Raw genomic sequence first — 16,398 nt, forward strand, 5'->3', positions numbered from 1 at the left:
ATACTCATGGCCTTTTCAAGGTCATTTTCAGACATGTGCTTAGAGGTAAAAAATTTATTCGAAAGACGGGCACGTTCCCAAGCGAGGTTCAACAAGGCAAGAATCTCCTTGTCCCAGGTCCCAAACTGCAAACAAGAGTCCTTTCCAGGCTCTGTTTAGTGCCATATTTTTGTGATTTGTGCTGACTTTGCTGTTAAAATGAGCCAAAGCAAAGTGCTTAAGTGCTATCTAGTGCTTCTAAACACCGGAAGGCTGATGTACTCAATGACGAATATACGTTAAGTTTCATGTATAAGCCCGAATTACAGTGCTGCTGGCTGTGAGACAATGTTATTAAATTAATAATATATGTGTCAGGAGCTGGCATTCGGTGCAATGGCCAAGGTACCACAGTGCATCCCACACCAGAGTGCCTTCTCTGCTTCCACTCCAGTGTCCTGCTAACGCACAGGGAGGCAGCAGGTGATGGCCCAAGTAGTTGGGTCCCTGCCACCCCCACATGGGAGACCCAGATGGAGTTCCTGAATCCTGACTTTTCTCTCCCTCTCTGGGAGAGAGATCATCTATCAGCTGACTTCCCAAATGCCCACAACAGCCAGGGCTGGGCCAGGCTGGAATCAGGAGCTGGAAACTGCTTCTAGGTCTTGCACGTGGTTAGCAGGGACCCAACTACTTGGGCCATCATTTGCTGCCTCCTAGCCACAACAGTAGAACACTGGAATGGAAGCAGAAAAGGGGTTTGACCCTAGGCATTCCAATATGAGATGCAGGTATCCCAAGCAGTGGCTCCACAATGCCTGCCCCCCAAAAAGAAAATTATAAATATATAATAATGTAAACAGAAACACACATAAAGCAAGGTTATACACTGACAGTTGACAAAACTATGACCAGGGCCCTTTATGAACTTAACCCTGTATTTGGGGCTGGCTCAGTGGCTCACTTGGTTAATCCTCCACCTGTGGTGCCAGCATCCCATATGGGCGCTGGGTTCTAATCTCGGTTGCTCCTCTTCCAGTCCAGCTCTCTGCTGTGGCCCGGGAAGGCAGTGGAGGATAGCCCAAGTGCTTGGGCCCTGCACCTGCATGGGAGACCAGGAGGAAGCACCTGGCTCCTGGCTTCGGATCGGCGTAGCTCTGGCCATGGCGGCCATTTGGGGGGTGAACCAATGGAAGGAAGACCTTTCTCTCTGTCTCTCTCACTAACTCTGTCAAATTAAAAAAAACAACAACTATTTTCTCTAGCGGCAATGAATCGGTATTGACCAATACAGTGTTTGCACCAACTAGAGAGAATATATTTACCACTACTATCATTAAACGTACTGAATCTACATGCCACAAGAGAGCCACCAAAAATAGAGCACTTTATAGAATAAGAGGTCATTCCCCACAGCTCAAAATAGTTGAGAGTTCCTGAACTGGATAACTTCAATGACTGGTGATGGTATTGCTTCATAGGCTTACAGGCTAAAAATATGAGAATAACACAAAACACAAAGAAAACTATTACATCACCAAGGACAAAGATCAAGTGCTAACACAATAGGGTGCCTATACCCTAGGGGCATGCAAGGACGATTCACTGAGACAAGAGAATATATTCATCTATATTATTTTAATCTCATCCTGAAGTTCCAATTTATTTTACAACTTCACAGTACAATTAATATGCGTAGATAATTTATAAATTACATTGGCAGTGTCTGCTCCGATTCTGTTGATGGTATGCATGACCAAAAGATGCTGGGAGCCAATCCCTCTACAGGGCCTGTCAGCAGCTGGGGGAAAACAAATAACAAAAATCTATAGAGGCAAGAGTCCTATATGCATAAGGACTTCTAAGGAAAGCTAGTCTGCTTTTTTTAAGATTTATTTACTTCTTTGAAAGGTAGAGATACAGAGATCTTTCATCCACTGGTTCACCCATCAAATGGCTGCAGTGACCAGGACTGTACCAGGCTGATGCCAGGAACCAGGAGCTTCTTCTAGGTCTCCTACATGGGTACAGGGGCCCAGGGACTTTGGGCCATCCTCCACTGCTTTCCCGGGTGCATTAGCTGGGAACTGGATGGGAGGTGGAGCAGCCAAGACTCAAACCAGTGCCCTTTTGGGATGAAGGCTGTAGTTTAACCCACTGCACCACAGTATCAGCCCCCAAGCCAGTCTGCTCTTAACAAGCTGTCACATCTTACACATCAAATTCTCATTATGAGAAATTTGCCAATTGTAACACTCTTTGGATGATCCCAGCTAAGTGTCCTTCCTGCTCTGGCAATTTGAAATCCTCTGACTCAGAAAATAAAATAAAGTATAATAGCTGGTACATAAAACCACAACTTTATGTCTCCTGGAGCCTCAGGGCTGAAGGCACGCCCTGATGGCGCAAGAAGGAACAGACTACCACTTCCCCAAATGCAGATTCTACGAAGTCCTGTAAGACGCCCTGCACTGTCAGTGCCACGCTACACAGTTAACCAGCTTCGTGCACGCTTGCCTGTACATGCTCACAACATCAAAAGTGCTGGCAATCTGTCTGCTGTTCCAGCCAAGGAGGGTGTTCAGGTCCCCAGGGACTGTCACAGTTCTCCTATACCTCTTCCAATGTGAGTGGCTCAACATCATGCTAACATTTGGACATGTTACCCACTGACATCACTTAATCCCAAAGCGACGACTACCTCATCTGGTGCTGAAGTAAAGAAGCAGGAATATGATTCAACGCAAAAGGAAAACTGGCTGCGTTTGAATTACCTGCAGATGGACAGCTGGTCTCCAAAGAACACTGACTTCCTAGGGGTACTTGGAGGGCAATTTTTCTACAATCCTCCATTTTTACTGCAGAACCAAATACCCAAATAAGGTAACACTTAACTATATTTATTCTGGGCCCAGAGTTCAGTCCTGAATCTATCATAAAGAGTAGTATAAACTGAAATTGTTACTATACATTTTTATGGTACTTCATGTCAACTAAAGTGCTCTCCTGTCTTTTCACACACACATCAGTTAAGCAAAGAACAAAAAAGCCAAGCAGGACAAACACTTTGGTCTCCAGTTGAGAGGTTGGATGCAGTAATGGAAGAGTTTTGAACAACACAATTTGGGTCAAATTCTAGGCATACTGGTCAGCTTTTCACAGCCTCGGTTTCCTTGTCAGTAAAATGCAGGCAGTGCACACACCTCACGGTTTCTGAGGGTGAACTAAGGGTCTCATATGTGCACAAGTATTCAATGTGTCCTTGCACCACTTCACGGGAAGCAGAGTGACAGGTCCACACACCTACTCTAATAAAGCGCAAGGGACATCTTTCACATCCCAGTTCCATGCTCAAAGGATCAAGGATGTGACTCAGCATCTAGTTAAAAGGTGTTCAAAAGACTAGACCTTGTCATACTCTGCTAAAAGTTTTCCTTCATATTCATCTGTGAAATACCACTTTCGTGAGCTCACAAAGTGTGGGGGTGTGTATGTATTGACACAGGTTCTCAGAAGTCATTCGATACAGAGATCTAACTGAACGTATTCAGATATTCCCTCCAAAAGTACATTTAATGGGTTTTTTGCATAATTATCATGAACACCCAAAAACATGCAATGTTCTTCTAAGCATACCTTTAGAAACACTGGTTTTGATAAGTTCATGTGTAGTAAGTTATAATTTAGACTAATAGATTACAGTGATAGGGCACAAGAAATTATCCCTTAAACAAAATCCCTGAGCCATTCTTTTGCAGCCTGTCTTGAATTTGCGTAGTCTGGTGACAAACTCAAAAACTCTGAGGCCACTAAGAAATTATTACTCTTCCATCTCAGGATACAATCGCCACAGGATTCCAAGAAGTGGCATACGTCACCTAACAGACACCAGGCAGGGAAAAAGGTGGAGGAGGGGACTGTTTCACTACAAAATTCATTTGTCTAAGGTATCTTAATCCCCAAGTTTTCCAAGAAATATAAACATCTAAAGCCACAGCACTACCTCTCCTATCATTACCCGGGTGTGTTGACAGCAGAGAAGGCAACAGAACCAGAATGGGCTACAAACCACAAGCCACAAACATGAGCATTTTTCCTTTCTCTGAAAACCAAGCAAGTTATTGTCACAGTCAACTAAAATAAAGTCAACTCAATTACTAGCATTTGGCCACCCTGAGATCTGCCACAGGGGTATCTGATGCAATTAAAAATTTTGGGAAAACGGGCCAGCGTTGTGGCACAGCAGGTTCAGATGCTGCCTGTGATGCCAGCATTCCATATGAGCACCAGTTCAAGTCCCAGCCACTCAACTTCCAATCCAGCTGGCTGTTAATGATGGGCCAAGTGCTTGGGCCCCTGCCACCCACTTGGGGGTCTCGGATGGAGTCCCAGGCTCAGTCCAGCCCAGGCCATTGTGGCCATTTGGCGAGGGAACCAGCAGATGGATTTCTCTCTGTAACTCTGCCTTTCAAATAAATAAGTCTTACAAAAAAAGAAGAAAACAATTGGAGGGAAAATGATCAACCAGATTTCTTCAGAACCCTTGTTAAGATGTCAAAGTAATGTAATTCATTTAAAAATTTGTAAGGGTTTGTTATATTTGGAGTCTCAAAAGTGTACACGGGTTTATTACAACCTACATCGAGAAAATCATTCCTCACGGGTAATTTTTAAAACTAACTTAAAATCTAAACAGAATTTCAGACTCAGGCTGCTTTTTTTTTGAAGACGGGTTTCTCATACCTTCATACTTCGTAAACAATAATTCTTTGATTATTGTACACAAGCATCCCTAATTAACAGTTGCATCTGAGATGAATTCCTAAGCTTCTGGAAGTTAAATAAAGAAAAGCCGAGGCCCCAGGAACTCTTTCGGATATTGCACCAGACAGACATGGAAGCAAGCAGCCGGCTATCACGCGGGGCGGTAGCCTTGGAACTGGGCGTAGACCGCTGTTGGTTAACAGGGACACCCCAGGCGGGATGTGTTCACAGGAGCTTCAAGCTTCCATGGCCAGCTAAGGGTGAACGGAATCTGCAAGTGTCCTACAGCGCATAAGTCAGCGCCAGGGACCACACCGCCCAGTCAGAGAACGGTGTGCGGTCGTCGCCCGCTAACAGCATGGGTGGGAAAGGGCACACAGCAGCCATTACCGCCCAAGAAAAGTCATCAGGCCACTCCGGGCTTTCCATTCGGGGGGACAAGAAGCCTTCAGGACCAACACATCGAGGTCACCGCCTCGCCGGGCTCGGCCGAGCACAGGGCGGGCGCTCACCTGCCGGGCCACCCCGACGGACCCGCCCATCCCATCGCTGCCCACCCATGTGCATCTAATCCGGAGCAAGGACAGCGGAGGGAGAAGATGGTGCCGTGAGAGGCGCCCGCAACCTCCCCGATCCGCAGGGGACGCAGCCACGCCGCCTCTCCTGAGCCTCCCGCAAGGTCTGCAACACTTAAAAAAAAAAATAAATAAATAAATAAATAAGCACGGTTAACTTCCCCGCTCCCTTCCGCCCCTCACCTTCACGAAAGAAATCGGGGTTGTGGTACCTTCGATATCTAACAGGATCACAGTGACTTCGGCGGGCACCGAAAGCACGACCATTTCCCTACCGGATGCTATTTCGGGGATCGGCCTACGGGTACCAAAGGCCGAGGGCGGCGTCGGCGGCGCCCCCAGGACCGTCCTGGGCTCCCCAACAGCCCGGCTACCACCTCGGGGCCGGCGACCGCGCGCGGCCTCAAGCGCCTAGCGGAGAGGCTACCTCGGCGAACCTGGAAGTGCGAGAGAGCGCGGCCCTCCAGAGGCCCGAAACTCGCGAGCTGTGCGGGGCGGGAGCTCCACACCACGTGGGCCGAGGGAGGGGGCGGGTCCTCCCCCAGGGGGCGGGGCAGGCGCCGGCGCCGGCGCCGATTGGCCACGAAGGCGGCCCGTCAAACTGGGCCTCGCGTGGGCGGGAACAAAGAAGCGAACGCGGGAGCCGGGCGCGCGGGTGCGCGCCTTCCGCAGACGGGTTGAGCGAGCGGGGAGAGGCCTGGGGCACGTGCAGACGGGAGGCCCGCGAGGGGCGCGCCGGGGATGTGAGTGCCCCTTGCCCTCCACGGCACCTAGCCCCCACCCCCACCCCGCCCCGCCCACTGCCTCCGCTTTTGCATATTGACAGCATCCCGACCAGGCCTCCCGCCCCGCCTCCCGCCCCGGCACGCGGAGGAGGCCGCCCCGGGCCTCGGCTGCGGCCCAGCCGCGCTGGGGGGCCCGCCGCGCCCCCTCGCCTCGCGCGCCCCAGCTCCTAGCGGAAGAGACGCCCGCGCCGCGCCGCTGCGCCCGCTTCCTGTTCGGCTGGTTCCAGCCAGCTCGAGGACAAAACACGCGTGCGCGCGGACGGGCGGGCGAGCGCTCGCCGCTTCAGCCGCCAGCGCCGGAGCAGCCGGGCCGCGGTGCTGAGCCGACAGGAGCGGCCGTCGCAGCAGCTCCGCTCTGAGGGACCGAGGGCGGCCCAAGGCAGTGTCGCCGGCTCTTTGCTAGGAGTGGGCCGGACCGGACGCCAGAGACAAAGGCTCTCAAGGCAAGAGGGACTGTGGTCCTGCGACAGCGCCGCTCGGGATTGCCGGCCCCCGGACGCTCGCCTCTCCTCCCAGGCCCGCGACCCCTCGCTCCTCACCGGGAGGGCCGCGATGGAGGTCCCGCCCCGGCTCTCCCATGCGCCGCCGCCATTGTTCCCCTCCGCGCCCGCTACTTTAGCCTCCCGCAGCCTCTCCCATTGGCGGCCGCGGGCCCCGCGGCAGCTCGCCCCGCTGCTCCCGTCGCTCGCTGCCAGCTCCGCCCGGCAGGGGGCGCGCCGGAGCCAGCGCCACGTCACCGCGCAGCAGCCCTCCCGATTGGCGGGCGGGGCGGCTATAAAGGGAGGGCGCAGGCGGCGCCCGGATCTCTTCCGCCGCCATTTTAAATCCAGCTCCATACAACGCTCCGCCGCCGCGGCCGCCGCGACCCGCACCGCGCGCCAGCACCCCCCTGCCGACCGCTCCGCCGCCATGGAGGATATGAACGAGTACAGCAACATAGAGGAGTTCGCGGAGGGATCCAAGATCAACGCGAGCAAGAATCAGCAGGATGACGGGTACCGCACGCCTCTCCCCTCTCCCCCTCCCCCAGCGCGCCGCACGCGCCCTTCGGCCCTCGGGAGCCGCGCGCTGGCCCGGTTCTCGCCAGGAGGCGACCCCCCGCGTGCCCGCCGGGCCCTGCTAGCTTGGAGGGAAGAGGAAAGTAAGAGCCGGCGGGGGAGACGCGAGAGGCCCGCGGAGGGTGGGGGAAGGGCGGAGGGGTTAGAGGAGGAGGGCGGCGGCGTCTGGGTCCCGAGTGCGCAGGCGCCGCGTGGGGCCGGGGGGAGGGGCCGGCCTGGCTGCGCCACATGCTGCAGCTGCTGCCGCCTCTTCATTGTGTGCGCGCGTGTGTGTTTGTGTCCGCTCCTCCGCCTGGGATTCCTGGGGCGACTTTGGGGAACTCCCGGTTTGGGCACCAGCGGGCAGCTGGTCCCCAGGATGCGCTATGACAAGTTCCCTACGTGGGACGTTGGCTTGACATCTGAGGAGGAGGGTGGGACCTGGATGCGTGAGATTGTTTAGGAAGTTGAGATTTCTGACCGGCGGCGATCTGGACGGGACCTTTGGCTTCTTGCACTGGCTCGGTTTAAGCTTTGCGTTACACAAAGCATGAGAACCGTTTGTCCATACTGTTCTGGGTGGGATTTTGTGACTTTTTTTTTTTTTTCGGTCTGATCGTGCAGGTCTGTAAACGTAGGTTGAATTGCGTGCACTTAATTGGATAAATTTAAACTGGTAATTGGGCCGAAGTCGTCATTTGGGTTACTACTAAACTCTGTAAAAATAATTTTTGTTTTTAGTAAAATGTTTATTGGAGGCTTGAGCTGGGATACGAGCAAGAAAGATCTGACTGAATATTTGTCTCGATTTGGAGAAGTTGTAGACTGTACCATTAAAACAGATCCGGTCACGGGAAGATCAAGAGGATTTGGATTTGTGCTTTTCAAAGATGCTGCTAGTGTTGATAAGGTAGGGATGTGTTTCCCAGTGTATGAGTGTGTGTTGGCAGGTGGTCCTGGGCTTTGGCTATGGCTGTCATGTGTCATTTTGTTTTTTCTAGGTTTTGGAACTGAAAGAACACAAACTGGATGGCAAATTGATAGACCCGAAAAGGGCCAAAGCTTTAAAAGGGAAAGAACCCCCTAAAAAGGTTTTTGTGGGTGGATTGAGTCCAGATACTTCTGAAGAGCAAATTAAAGAATATTTTGGAGCCTTTGGAGAGGTGCGCTGTGATTATGTTTCCATAGGTCTTGGGTTTATAAAAATGTTCATCCCTGGTCCAGGTTGTGGAAGGCAAGTTCGTCTTTCACAAGGGTAGGGTTAGGTTGCTGGTTAAGTCTCTTCAGCGACCGTACCTTAATTGCATCTTTCTCTGCCGGGATGGAAACCAGCCTCAAATTTGTTTCTGCTCAAAACCTACTTCTTTTAAGAGTGCTGAGTGTTCTGACCTAATGACTAGAGACATCTCCCGGGTACAAAGTGTGGTGAGTAAAGGATGTGTGAACTCTCAGCATCAAGTCATTCGGTGTTGGTGTTGATGGTAAAACTGTGGTGTCTGCACGGAAGTCATCTGCTTAGAATAACATGTTGAAGCGTGAAAAGCACCTGTGGCATTCTGAAACTCTGGTAGCTTCATTTCATTACTGCATAATCTTGAGTGTGCATCTGGATTTCAGATTGAAAACATTGAACTTCCCATGGATACAAAAACAAATGAAAGAAGAGGGTTTTGCTTTATCACATACACAGATGAAGAGCCAGTAAAGAAATTGTTGGAAAGCAGATACCATCAAATTGGTTCTGGGAAGGTAAACCCCTTTAGTTACATTACATGAGAAATTGGGGGGGATTTTTACTGAAGTGGTGTTTCAGTCTCTTAGAAGAAGAATGAAGTCCTCTAATATTTTTAAAAAAAACTTCTACGAAGTGTTTATGTGTTTTTATTTGTTTATAGTGTGAAATCAAAGTTGCACAACCTAAAGAAGTATATAGGCAGCAACAGCAACAACAAAAAGGAGGAAGGGGTGCTGCAGCTGGTGGCCGAGGTGGTACTAGGGGTCGTGGCCGAGGTGAGACTTAATTCTTGAAGTAACTACATGGGAGCAGCTGCATACTGTCAAGTGTAGGGTAAGCCCTTAAAAAGGAAAGGCTGTTTAAAGCTGTCCCAGTATGGAAACTGCTCAGCTGTGTGTGGGGGAGGGAGGCTAGTAACAAGTCGATTGTTTTCACCTGAAGCAGTGAACTGGCTACTGACAGTGTCATCACAGATAGGGAAGCAATGCTGTTGATCTTGTGTGGCGTGGTCTGGTTGCCTTTGTTGGGCTGGAGGCCTCGATTTAACCAGAGCAGCCTAATAGTCTATAATTGGAATGGGAAAAAATGTAATGATTTCCAGTGACATTTGGGAACCTTGATACTGGCACAGTTGGACTTTCTGCTTCCTTGTTAATTTTACAAGTTAAAAAAACCTCTTGGAGCAGATAGCTGTGTATCCATTGTCATTTAAGAATGGAGTGAGGAACAGAAACACATCATTTTATGTTAGGACTTGGGGTCAGAAGTTGTTTCCTAACAATCATTGTGCATTGTTTCAGGTCAGGGCCAAAACTGGAACCAAGGATTTAATAACTATTATGATCAAGGATATGGAAATTACAATAGTGCCTATGGTGGTGATCAGAACTATAGTGGCTATGGCGGATATGATTATACTGGGTATAACTATGGGAACTATGGATATGGACAGGGATATGCAGACTACAGTGGTAAGAACATTTAACTTAATTTCATAAACCAAGCGTACAGTCCCATTCTGAAAGTGTTTGTGTTTGGGTTTTCCATTTATTGACATGCTTGGAGTTATTTTGAAGCATGATATAGGGTGATTATGCTGATGCAGAGACCTTGTTACAAGAGTACTAGGGTGTGTAATTTATAGCTATTTTACTATTATGACAAGTTGATATGTTGTTCAGCATGCAAAGTATTAAATGGTGTTAGTTTTTTTAATGTTTGTAAAGAAACCAAGTCATAGAAAACTGTCTTAATAGAATTCCTGTTTTTTCAAAATAGGTCAACAGAGCACTTATGGCAAGGCATCTCGAGGGGGTGGCAATCACCAAAATAATTACCAGCCATACTAAAGGAGGACTCTGGAGAAAACAGGTGTGTATAAGAGTGCAAGAAACCAGTGAAAAATGTCTAAATTTAATTTAAAGATCAATAGACAAATGGAAAATAAGTAAAAACATTATGTAGCTGTTTTTACTAAATTGTTAATTTTTAATTACTTTATGAGCCTGTTTTGCCTAAAGTGTCTATAGATCTTTAACTTTAAAGTCTTACCTCACCTTCTTTAGTATTACAGAAAAACTTAAGAGTTTTTCTGTTTGCTTTGTGTACCAGGTGGTCTAGAGGAATAATTAAACTTTTTAGAACTATTAACAGGTAAAGTACTGAAATGGGTACAACTTAAGGAAAACAAGAATGTTGTCTTCTAACTCTGACATTATACCTTGTTTGTACCCGCCAGCGGGAACTTCATTGCAGGCCGTGTGTCACCCTGACCACGTCTATCTCTGGGGGTCGCACGTTGCGGGCAGAGCGCAAGGCATACACCAGAAAACGCTGTCCTGTGGTATGGTCTCTTCCAACTTCATGTACCAGCGTAAAGATTAAAGTGGAAAACTTCAGACTTTGGCTTCTTTTTTAATCTTTTTGGAGATTAAGTGTCTAAACTTAACTTAAATGGTTTTTTACAGGAGTTAAAGTACATAAATGCCTTTTTACAGCTTAATCATTTTGGTCTTCTGTTTAGTGTTGTATTTCAATTGTGGAGCCTCATTTTAAGTGTTCATTCTTTAAGATTTAATGCTTGCTTTTTCTTTTTATAGCTAATAGTGAAATCTACAAACCAAAACAAGAACTTTTAAATCTGGGATATAAATTAAAGATCATATGCACAAAACCGATTCATTTTCTTGCAATACAATGCCCCATCCAAAATTCTTGTTTGTGACAGCATTTTGTTTGGCTTACTAGAGATATTTCTAGTGGGCCTTAATCTGTTCAACCCACAAAGATATGGGAGGCTTGCATTCCCAGGTTGTCTACTGAATAGATGCGAATTTAGTATCATTTGGGTACTCCAGGGTGAGTTAATTACCCAAACTGTATTTTGACAATAAATATGCATGTGATCTTTAATTATTGAAGAATAAAGTGAGGACTTAAAGCAATTCATGAAAGTGGACCTTTGAAAGCCTGTCAGACTTGCACAAATGTAATTGTTATTTTGTTTTTGTTTTTAGGAGATGCTAAAGAAGCCCATCTTGCAGGAGGACACTGAAGATTGGTCTTCTGTTGATCTAAGATGATTATTTTGTAAAAGACTTTCTAGTGTACAAGGCACAAATGTGTCCAACTGTATATAGCCGCCAACTAGTTTTGTTTTTACTTTGTCCTTTGCTATCTGTGTTACGACTCAATGTGGATTTGTGTTTATACAAATTTTATTTGTATGATTTCATGTTAAACCTCAAATAAATGCTTCCTTATGTGATTGTTTTTCTGCGTCAGGTACTGCATAGCTCTGTAAGATGTACATTAAATAAGCAATAATTAAGGCACAGTTTCTTTTGTAGGGCATATGTAGTCTGCAAGGACACACTGGTCCTTCATGAATAGCCAGCTACAGTGTGATCCTGTTCCCTGTTCGTGTAGATGCATCCTGTGCTTTGTCTGAGGCTTCTACCATATCCCTGAGTAATGTTCTTTCCTTTCTGGTTGCTTGGAGGCTATGAAAGCCATTGTATTGGGATTAGTGGAGGCTTTTCTGGTAGACCCTGTCTTCTAGATTGTGTTTTCACTTTTACAACAAAACTTGTTAATACAATAGCTCCCATTTGCTTTATTCCTATCTCTGGAAAGCCATTTATGATTTCCTAATTACTTGCTAAAGAGTTAATTGGTGGTTTCCCTGCAAAAACTTGTGCTAATCTTAATATTCTGACTTTAGTTCCTTTGATTTTAAAAATCTCCAGATGAACAGGAAATACTACTGTAAAATCAGTAGGCACTCTGGTTTAACAAGAGCATTGACAAGGGTTTTGGCAGACAGGTCTGATGGTATCCATTGAAGTTAGAGCGAGAAGATTAAAATTGGAAGTAGTGACAGAATACTTTCCTTGTGTTCTGTTGGTAAGCTACCAGACTAAATATTTTCTATTTGGGCATTCTTAGGAGGCTGGGTTAATCTGTTAACATCAAGTTAGGAAAAAGTTACTGATATCTAAATACCATTTTTGATGCAGTTAGTGCATGAGCTGAGCAGTTAACTGCTGTTTATTTCCATGTTCAGGCACAGAAGGGAGTGATGGATATGCATTGAGTCAGGTGTGGTAATGTTGATTTCATATGTGACTTGAGTCACATAATGTGTCTTCCTGGTGCACTGGAGAAAGTTTTATATCTAGGTTTTAGAAAAAATCCTAGGTAAATAGAAACTTAGAATTTTAAATGCAGTATAGTTGGGTTTAGGGAAATTGGTTTCCATGGTTCCATGTTAGCTTCTGGAGTTGGCATCCATGTTCACATGTAGAGTAATTGGTCTCACACTCTACCACTGTAAGTTGTTTTCTGTGTGTGTGTGTGTGCTGATTCCCACCGTTTTAAGAATTTGATGCCTGCAACTTTGTTGAATGATGTACTTGTGGGCTATCCGGTTACAGTGCTCTTGGCCTTGTTTGCTCCAGCTTTACTATTTGACCTTAGACCTAGGCCAAGTACCACTGTTGGCTGTTGGAAGGGATTCTGTTTATTTGAACATGCAACAATAGGGAATGGGAGAGAGTTTCAGTTGTTGTCAGTAGGTACAGTAGGTAGTGAATCCTGTAAGTTCAAATTTATGATTAGGTGATGAGTTGACATTGAGATTGTCCTTTTACCTGATCAAAATGAATAAAAGCTTTTTAAACAAAATCTAAACTCTTAATCAAGTCTTGATATGTATTACTTTGAGAAAATAACACTGTCTACAGATTGTCAGATGTTTCACAAAGCTTTGAAGGAGGAGTGAAATGTACTTGTTTCTGCCCCCAGGGGCTCTGGACTTTGGATTTAATTCAGTTTTTAGGGTCTTAGCAGTTTGTCAACTGATGTAAATTTGAAATAAATGGACTATGGCTAAGTGCTGTAGGCTCTTTCAGTTGAGCGAACTAAATTTAGTATCAAGATCCACTCCTGTTCATTTAAGATCAACCTCTTTCAGTTTGTTTCTTCCAGAGGGTGTGGGGTGAAAATGGAATGCTGAAGTATCTAATACAGCCAAATTAGCCTGTATGTCTTGTTAAACATGCTTCACAACTGTTTTGACCAAAGTTCTGTGGGATGTTAACTCATCCTAACAAAAAATCTTAGTAGTTTCATTGGTTATCGTCTGTATCAAACTTGGCCACTTGCAAGGTGTAAGACTTGACATAACCTGTTGGAATACTTGACATGCAGAAGCAGAGACTAATTCCATTATTGTGGAAGGATATCTTGCTAGTCTTCATTAAATTTAGCACAAGGGCATCTCTGAACAGGAAGTCGATTATTCATTTATCAGAATTTGGTTGAGTCAAACACATGCCAGATTTTATCAATTAATGGTGTTTTAAGAATTTTAGGTAGGTAGACAATTTTTAATAGATATGTATATGTACCATTTGAGTTGGTTCTATTGGGCAAAATTTAGCAATTGTGACTTAAAAATCCTGTGCTTAAACTCAGTCTAATAGATTTGTTATGTAATTTGTAGTCTCAGCTTTTTGAACAAAAGCAATGCAACTTGTTTTTATAAGGTTCTGAAATACATTGCCATAAAAATATGTGCTGTCCTTTTAGGATTAGTTGGGGTTTTATATTTTTGTTTTGAAACATTGGATGTGGAATTTCAGAAAGGTTTGATGTAATAGCAAAAAATAAAAACACACCTTTGACTTCTCAACCAATACTTACAACTGCAGGGAAGGACTGGTGGTTTGGGGATTACAGGGTATTAGCTGGTTTCAGGACAACTTGTGCTATCATGACAACTTTATTGCTGATTTTACCCTTCTCTGTCCCCAGTTGTGGAAGTATATTGTAATCTTGGAGTGTGGGGACTGAGTATGTCCAAAATTGTAACAGCTTTTCATGAACCTAAAAGAAGCTAACTTGAATGTTCACAGTCTAATATCAGGCCAGTCCCATTATACTGGTTTTAAAAGGAAGCAGTGGATGGTGAAAAGCTCTGGGGAGAACATCTCGGGGGAAGCAGAATGAACTCACAAAACCAAGGCTATCAGAGGGAAAGACCTAAAGGCCTCCCACTAGGCCCACCTCCCAGACACCATCATTAAGCTGCCACCCTAAATCTGTTGACCATTAGTGTTAATGCTTAACAATGCTTTGGGATTTAAATGTCTTTGTGAGTTGGCAAATCCTGTTCAAATGGTAATCGTTATATTTCAAATTAGATTTTCAAGTCTAAGAGTTTGGTTTTTTTCAAAAGACTGGCATGAGTTAGAAAGTGTGAGAAATACAGGGACGTTTTCACGCTTTTTGAAGAATCTAACCAAAAATGAATGGTATTGCTGAAAGATGGATGTCTATACTTTAATTGTAGTTTCAAGGAAATTGCATGATTCTTTCAAAGCTAGATGGTTTTAAAAGGCTCTTGAAGTTGTTGACTCTTAACAAACTACATTTGGTTGTATTTGCCATCAGTGATGAAGTACAAAAAATTTCAGATTTTTTTTAAAGGTTTATGTATTTGAAACGCAGAGAAAGACTCCATTTGCTGGTTTATTCCCCAAATGGCTGCAATGACAGGGTGGGCCGGGCCAAATCCAGGAGCCAGGAGCTTCTTCTGGGTTCTCTACATGGGGGCAGGGGCCCAAGCACTTGGGTCATCTGCTTTTGTAGGTGCATTAGCAGGGAGCAGAAGCCAAGTGGTGACAGGAACCCGGCGCTCATATGGGATGTTGGCATCACAAGTGGCAGCTCAGCCCTCTAGTCTGCAATATCAGTCCCCCAGGTTTACTTCATTTAGATATTTGCATTGGCCTGGTGAACACTATATAGAGTAATTTATCAATGACAAAGAATGGTCAACCCCACAAAAGATCCTACTCAAAACTTCGATTAATTTTCAAGTTGGGGGTGCTGATGCCGTGGCACAGTGAGTTAGTCCTCTTCCTGTGGCCCCAGCATCCCATATGGGTGCCAGTTCGAGCCCTGGCTTCTCTTTCAATCCAGCGCTCTGCTGTGACCTGGGAAAGCAGTGGAAGATGGCCCAAGTCCTTGGGCCCTGCACCCACATGGACCCGGAAGAAGTACCTGGCTCCTGGCTTCGGATCAGCGCAGCTCTGGCTGTTGTGGAGAGTGAATCATTTGGAGAGTGAACCAACAGACGGAAGACCTTTCTCTGTCTCTCACTAACTCTACCTCTCAAATAAAAATCTTAAATTTTTTTTCAAGTTAGGGAAGTTATCTAATTGAAAACACCAACTCTGGTTACATTTTTTCTTAAAGACGTATCAAATCTTTTTTTTTTTTAAATTTATTTGAAAGGCAGAGTTCGGCCGGCGCCATGGCTTAACAGGCTAATCCTCAACCTTGCAGCGCCGGCACACTGGGTTCTAGTCCCGGTCGGAGCGCCGGATTCTATCCTGGTTGCCCCTCTTCCAGGCCAGCTCTCTGCTATGGCCCGGGAAGGCAGTGGAGGATGGCCCAAGTCCTTGGGCCCTGCACCCACAAGGGAGACCAGGAGAAACACCTGGCTCCTGGCTTCGGATCAGCAAGATGTGCCGGCTGCAGCGGCCATTGGAGGGTAAACCAACGGCAAAAAGGAAGACCTTTCTCTCTGTCTCTCTCTCACTATCCACTCTGCCTATCAAAAAAAAAAAAAGGCAGAATTAGAGAAATTTTCCATCCACTAGTTCACTCCCCAAATGGCCGCAACTACTGGGGTTGAGCCAAGCCAGGACCAAGATTTTGGAAATCCATCCGGGTCTTCCATCAGACCATCTTCCACATTCCCAGGTGGATCAGCAGGGACCTGGGTTGAACTATTGTTGCTCATGGGATGCCAGCATCCCATGGTGTAGCTTAACCCACTGTGCCACTAGCCTCTATTTGTTTTTATTTCAAACAGAGAGGAGACTGTGACAGATCTGCCAGCTAACTCCCCAGATGTTCTCAAAAGCTGGGCCTGGCTGAAGTCTGGAGCCAAGAACTTAATGCAGGACTCCCATGTGGATAGCAGGGAGACTTGAACCACAACTGTTGTCTCT

At 46.1% G+C, this 16,398-nt stretch overlaps 2 protein-coding genes across 6 annotated transcripts in view; one reads left to right on the top strand and one right to left on the bottom strand.

Moving 5' to 3' along the window:
- ENOPH1 (enolase-phosphatase 1) overlaps positions 1–5,793 on the bottom strand; it is a 37,587-nt gene extending 31,794 nt beyond the window's left edge. For 2 of the 3 annotated variants that reach the window (XM_062198600.1, XM_062198601.1), the window contains exon 1: positions 5,502–5,793. In XM_062198600.1, the coding sequence (XP_062054584.1) occupies positions 5,502–5,585 (84 nt within the window). In that variant the 5' untranslated portion in view covers positions 5,586–5,793. The remainder of the gene's footprint in view (positions 1–5,501) is intronic. The other variant, XM_062198602.1, reaches the window with a different exon arrangement.
- Positions 5,794–6,640: 847 nt separating this feature from the next.
- HNRNPDL (heterogeneous nuclear ribonucleoprotein D like) lies at positions 6,641–11,642 on the top strand. Of its 3 annotated transcripts, none has more exons than XM_062198605.1 (8): positions 6,641–7,098; positions 7,882–8,050; positions 8,142–8,303; positions 8,758–8,889; positions 9,036–9,150; positions 9,676–9,846; positions 10,154–10,246; positions 10,614–11,642. In XM_062198605.1, the coding sequence occupies exons 1-7, from the start codon at positions 6,656–6,658 to the stop codon at positions 10,222–10,224; spliced, it is 1,263 nt and encodes a 420-aa protein (XP_062054589.1). In that variant the 5' UTR covers positions 6,641–6,655; the 3' UTR covers positions 10,225–10,246; positions 10,614–11,642. The 3 variants fall into 3 exon arrangements, with proteins under 3 accessions (XP_062054589.1, XP_062054588.1, XP_062054587.1); XM_062198604.1 differs by having other exon boundaries at positions 11,392–11,642; XM_062198603.1 differs by having other exon boundaries at positions 10,154–11,642.
- The last annotated feature ends 4,756 nt before the right edge of the window (positions 11,643–16,398 follow it).

This window comes from Lepus europaeus, chromosome 8, assembly GCF_033115175.1.
Source record: "Lepus europaeus isolate LE1 chromosome 8, mLepTim1.pri, whole genome shotgun sequence".
In the NCBI taxonomy this organism is placed as follows: Eukaryota; Metazoa; Chordata; class Mammalia; order Lagomorpha; family Leporidae; genus Lepus; species Lepus europaeus.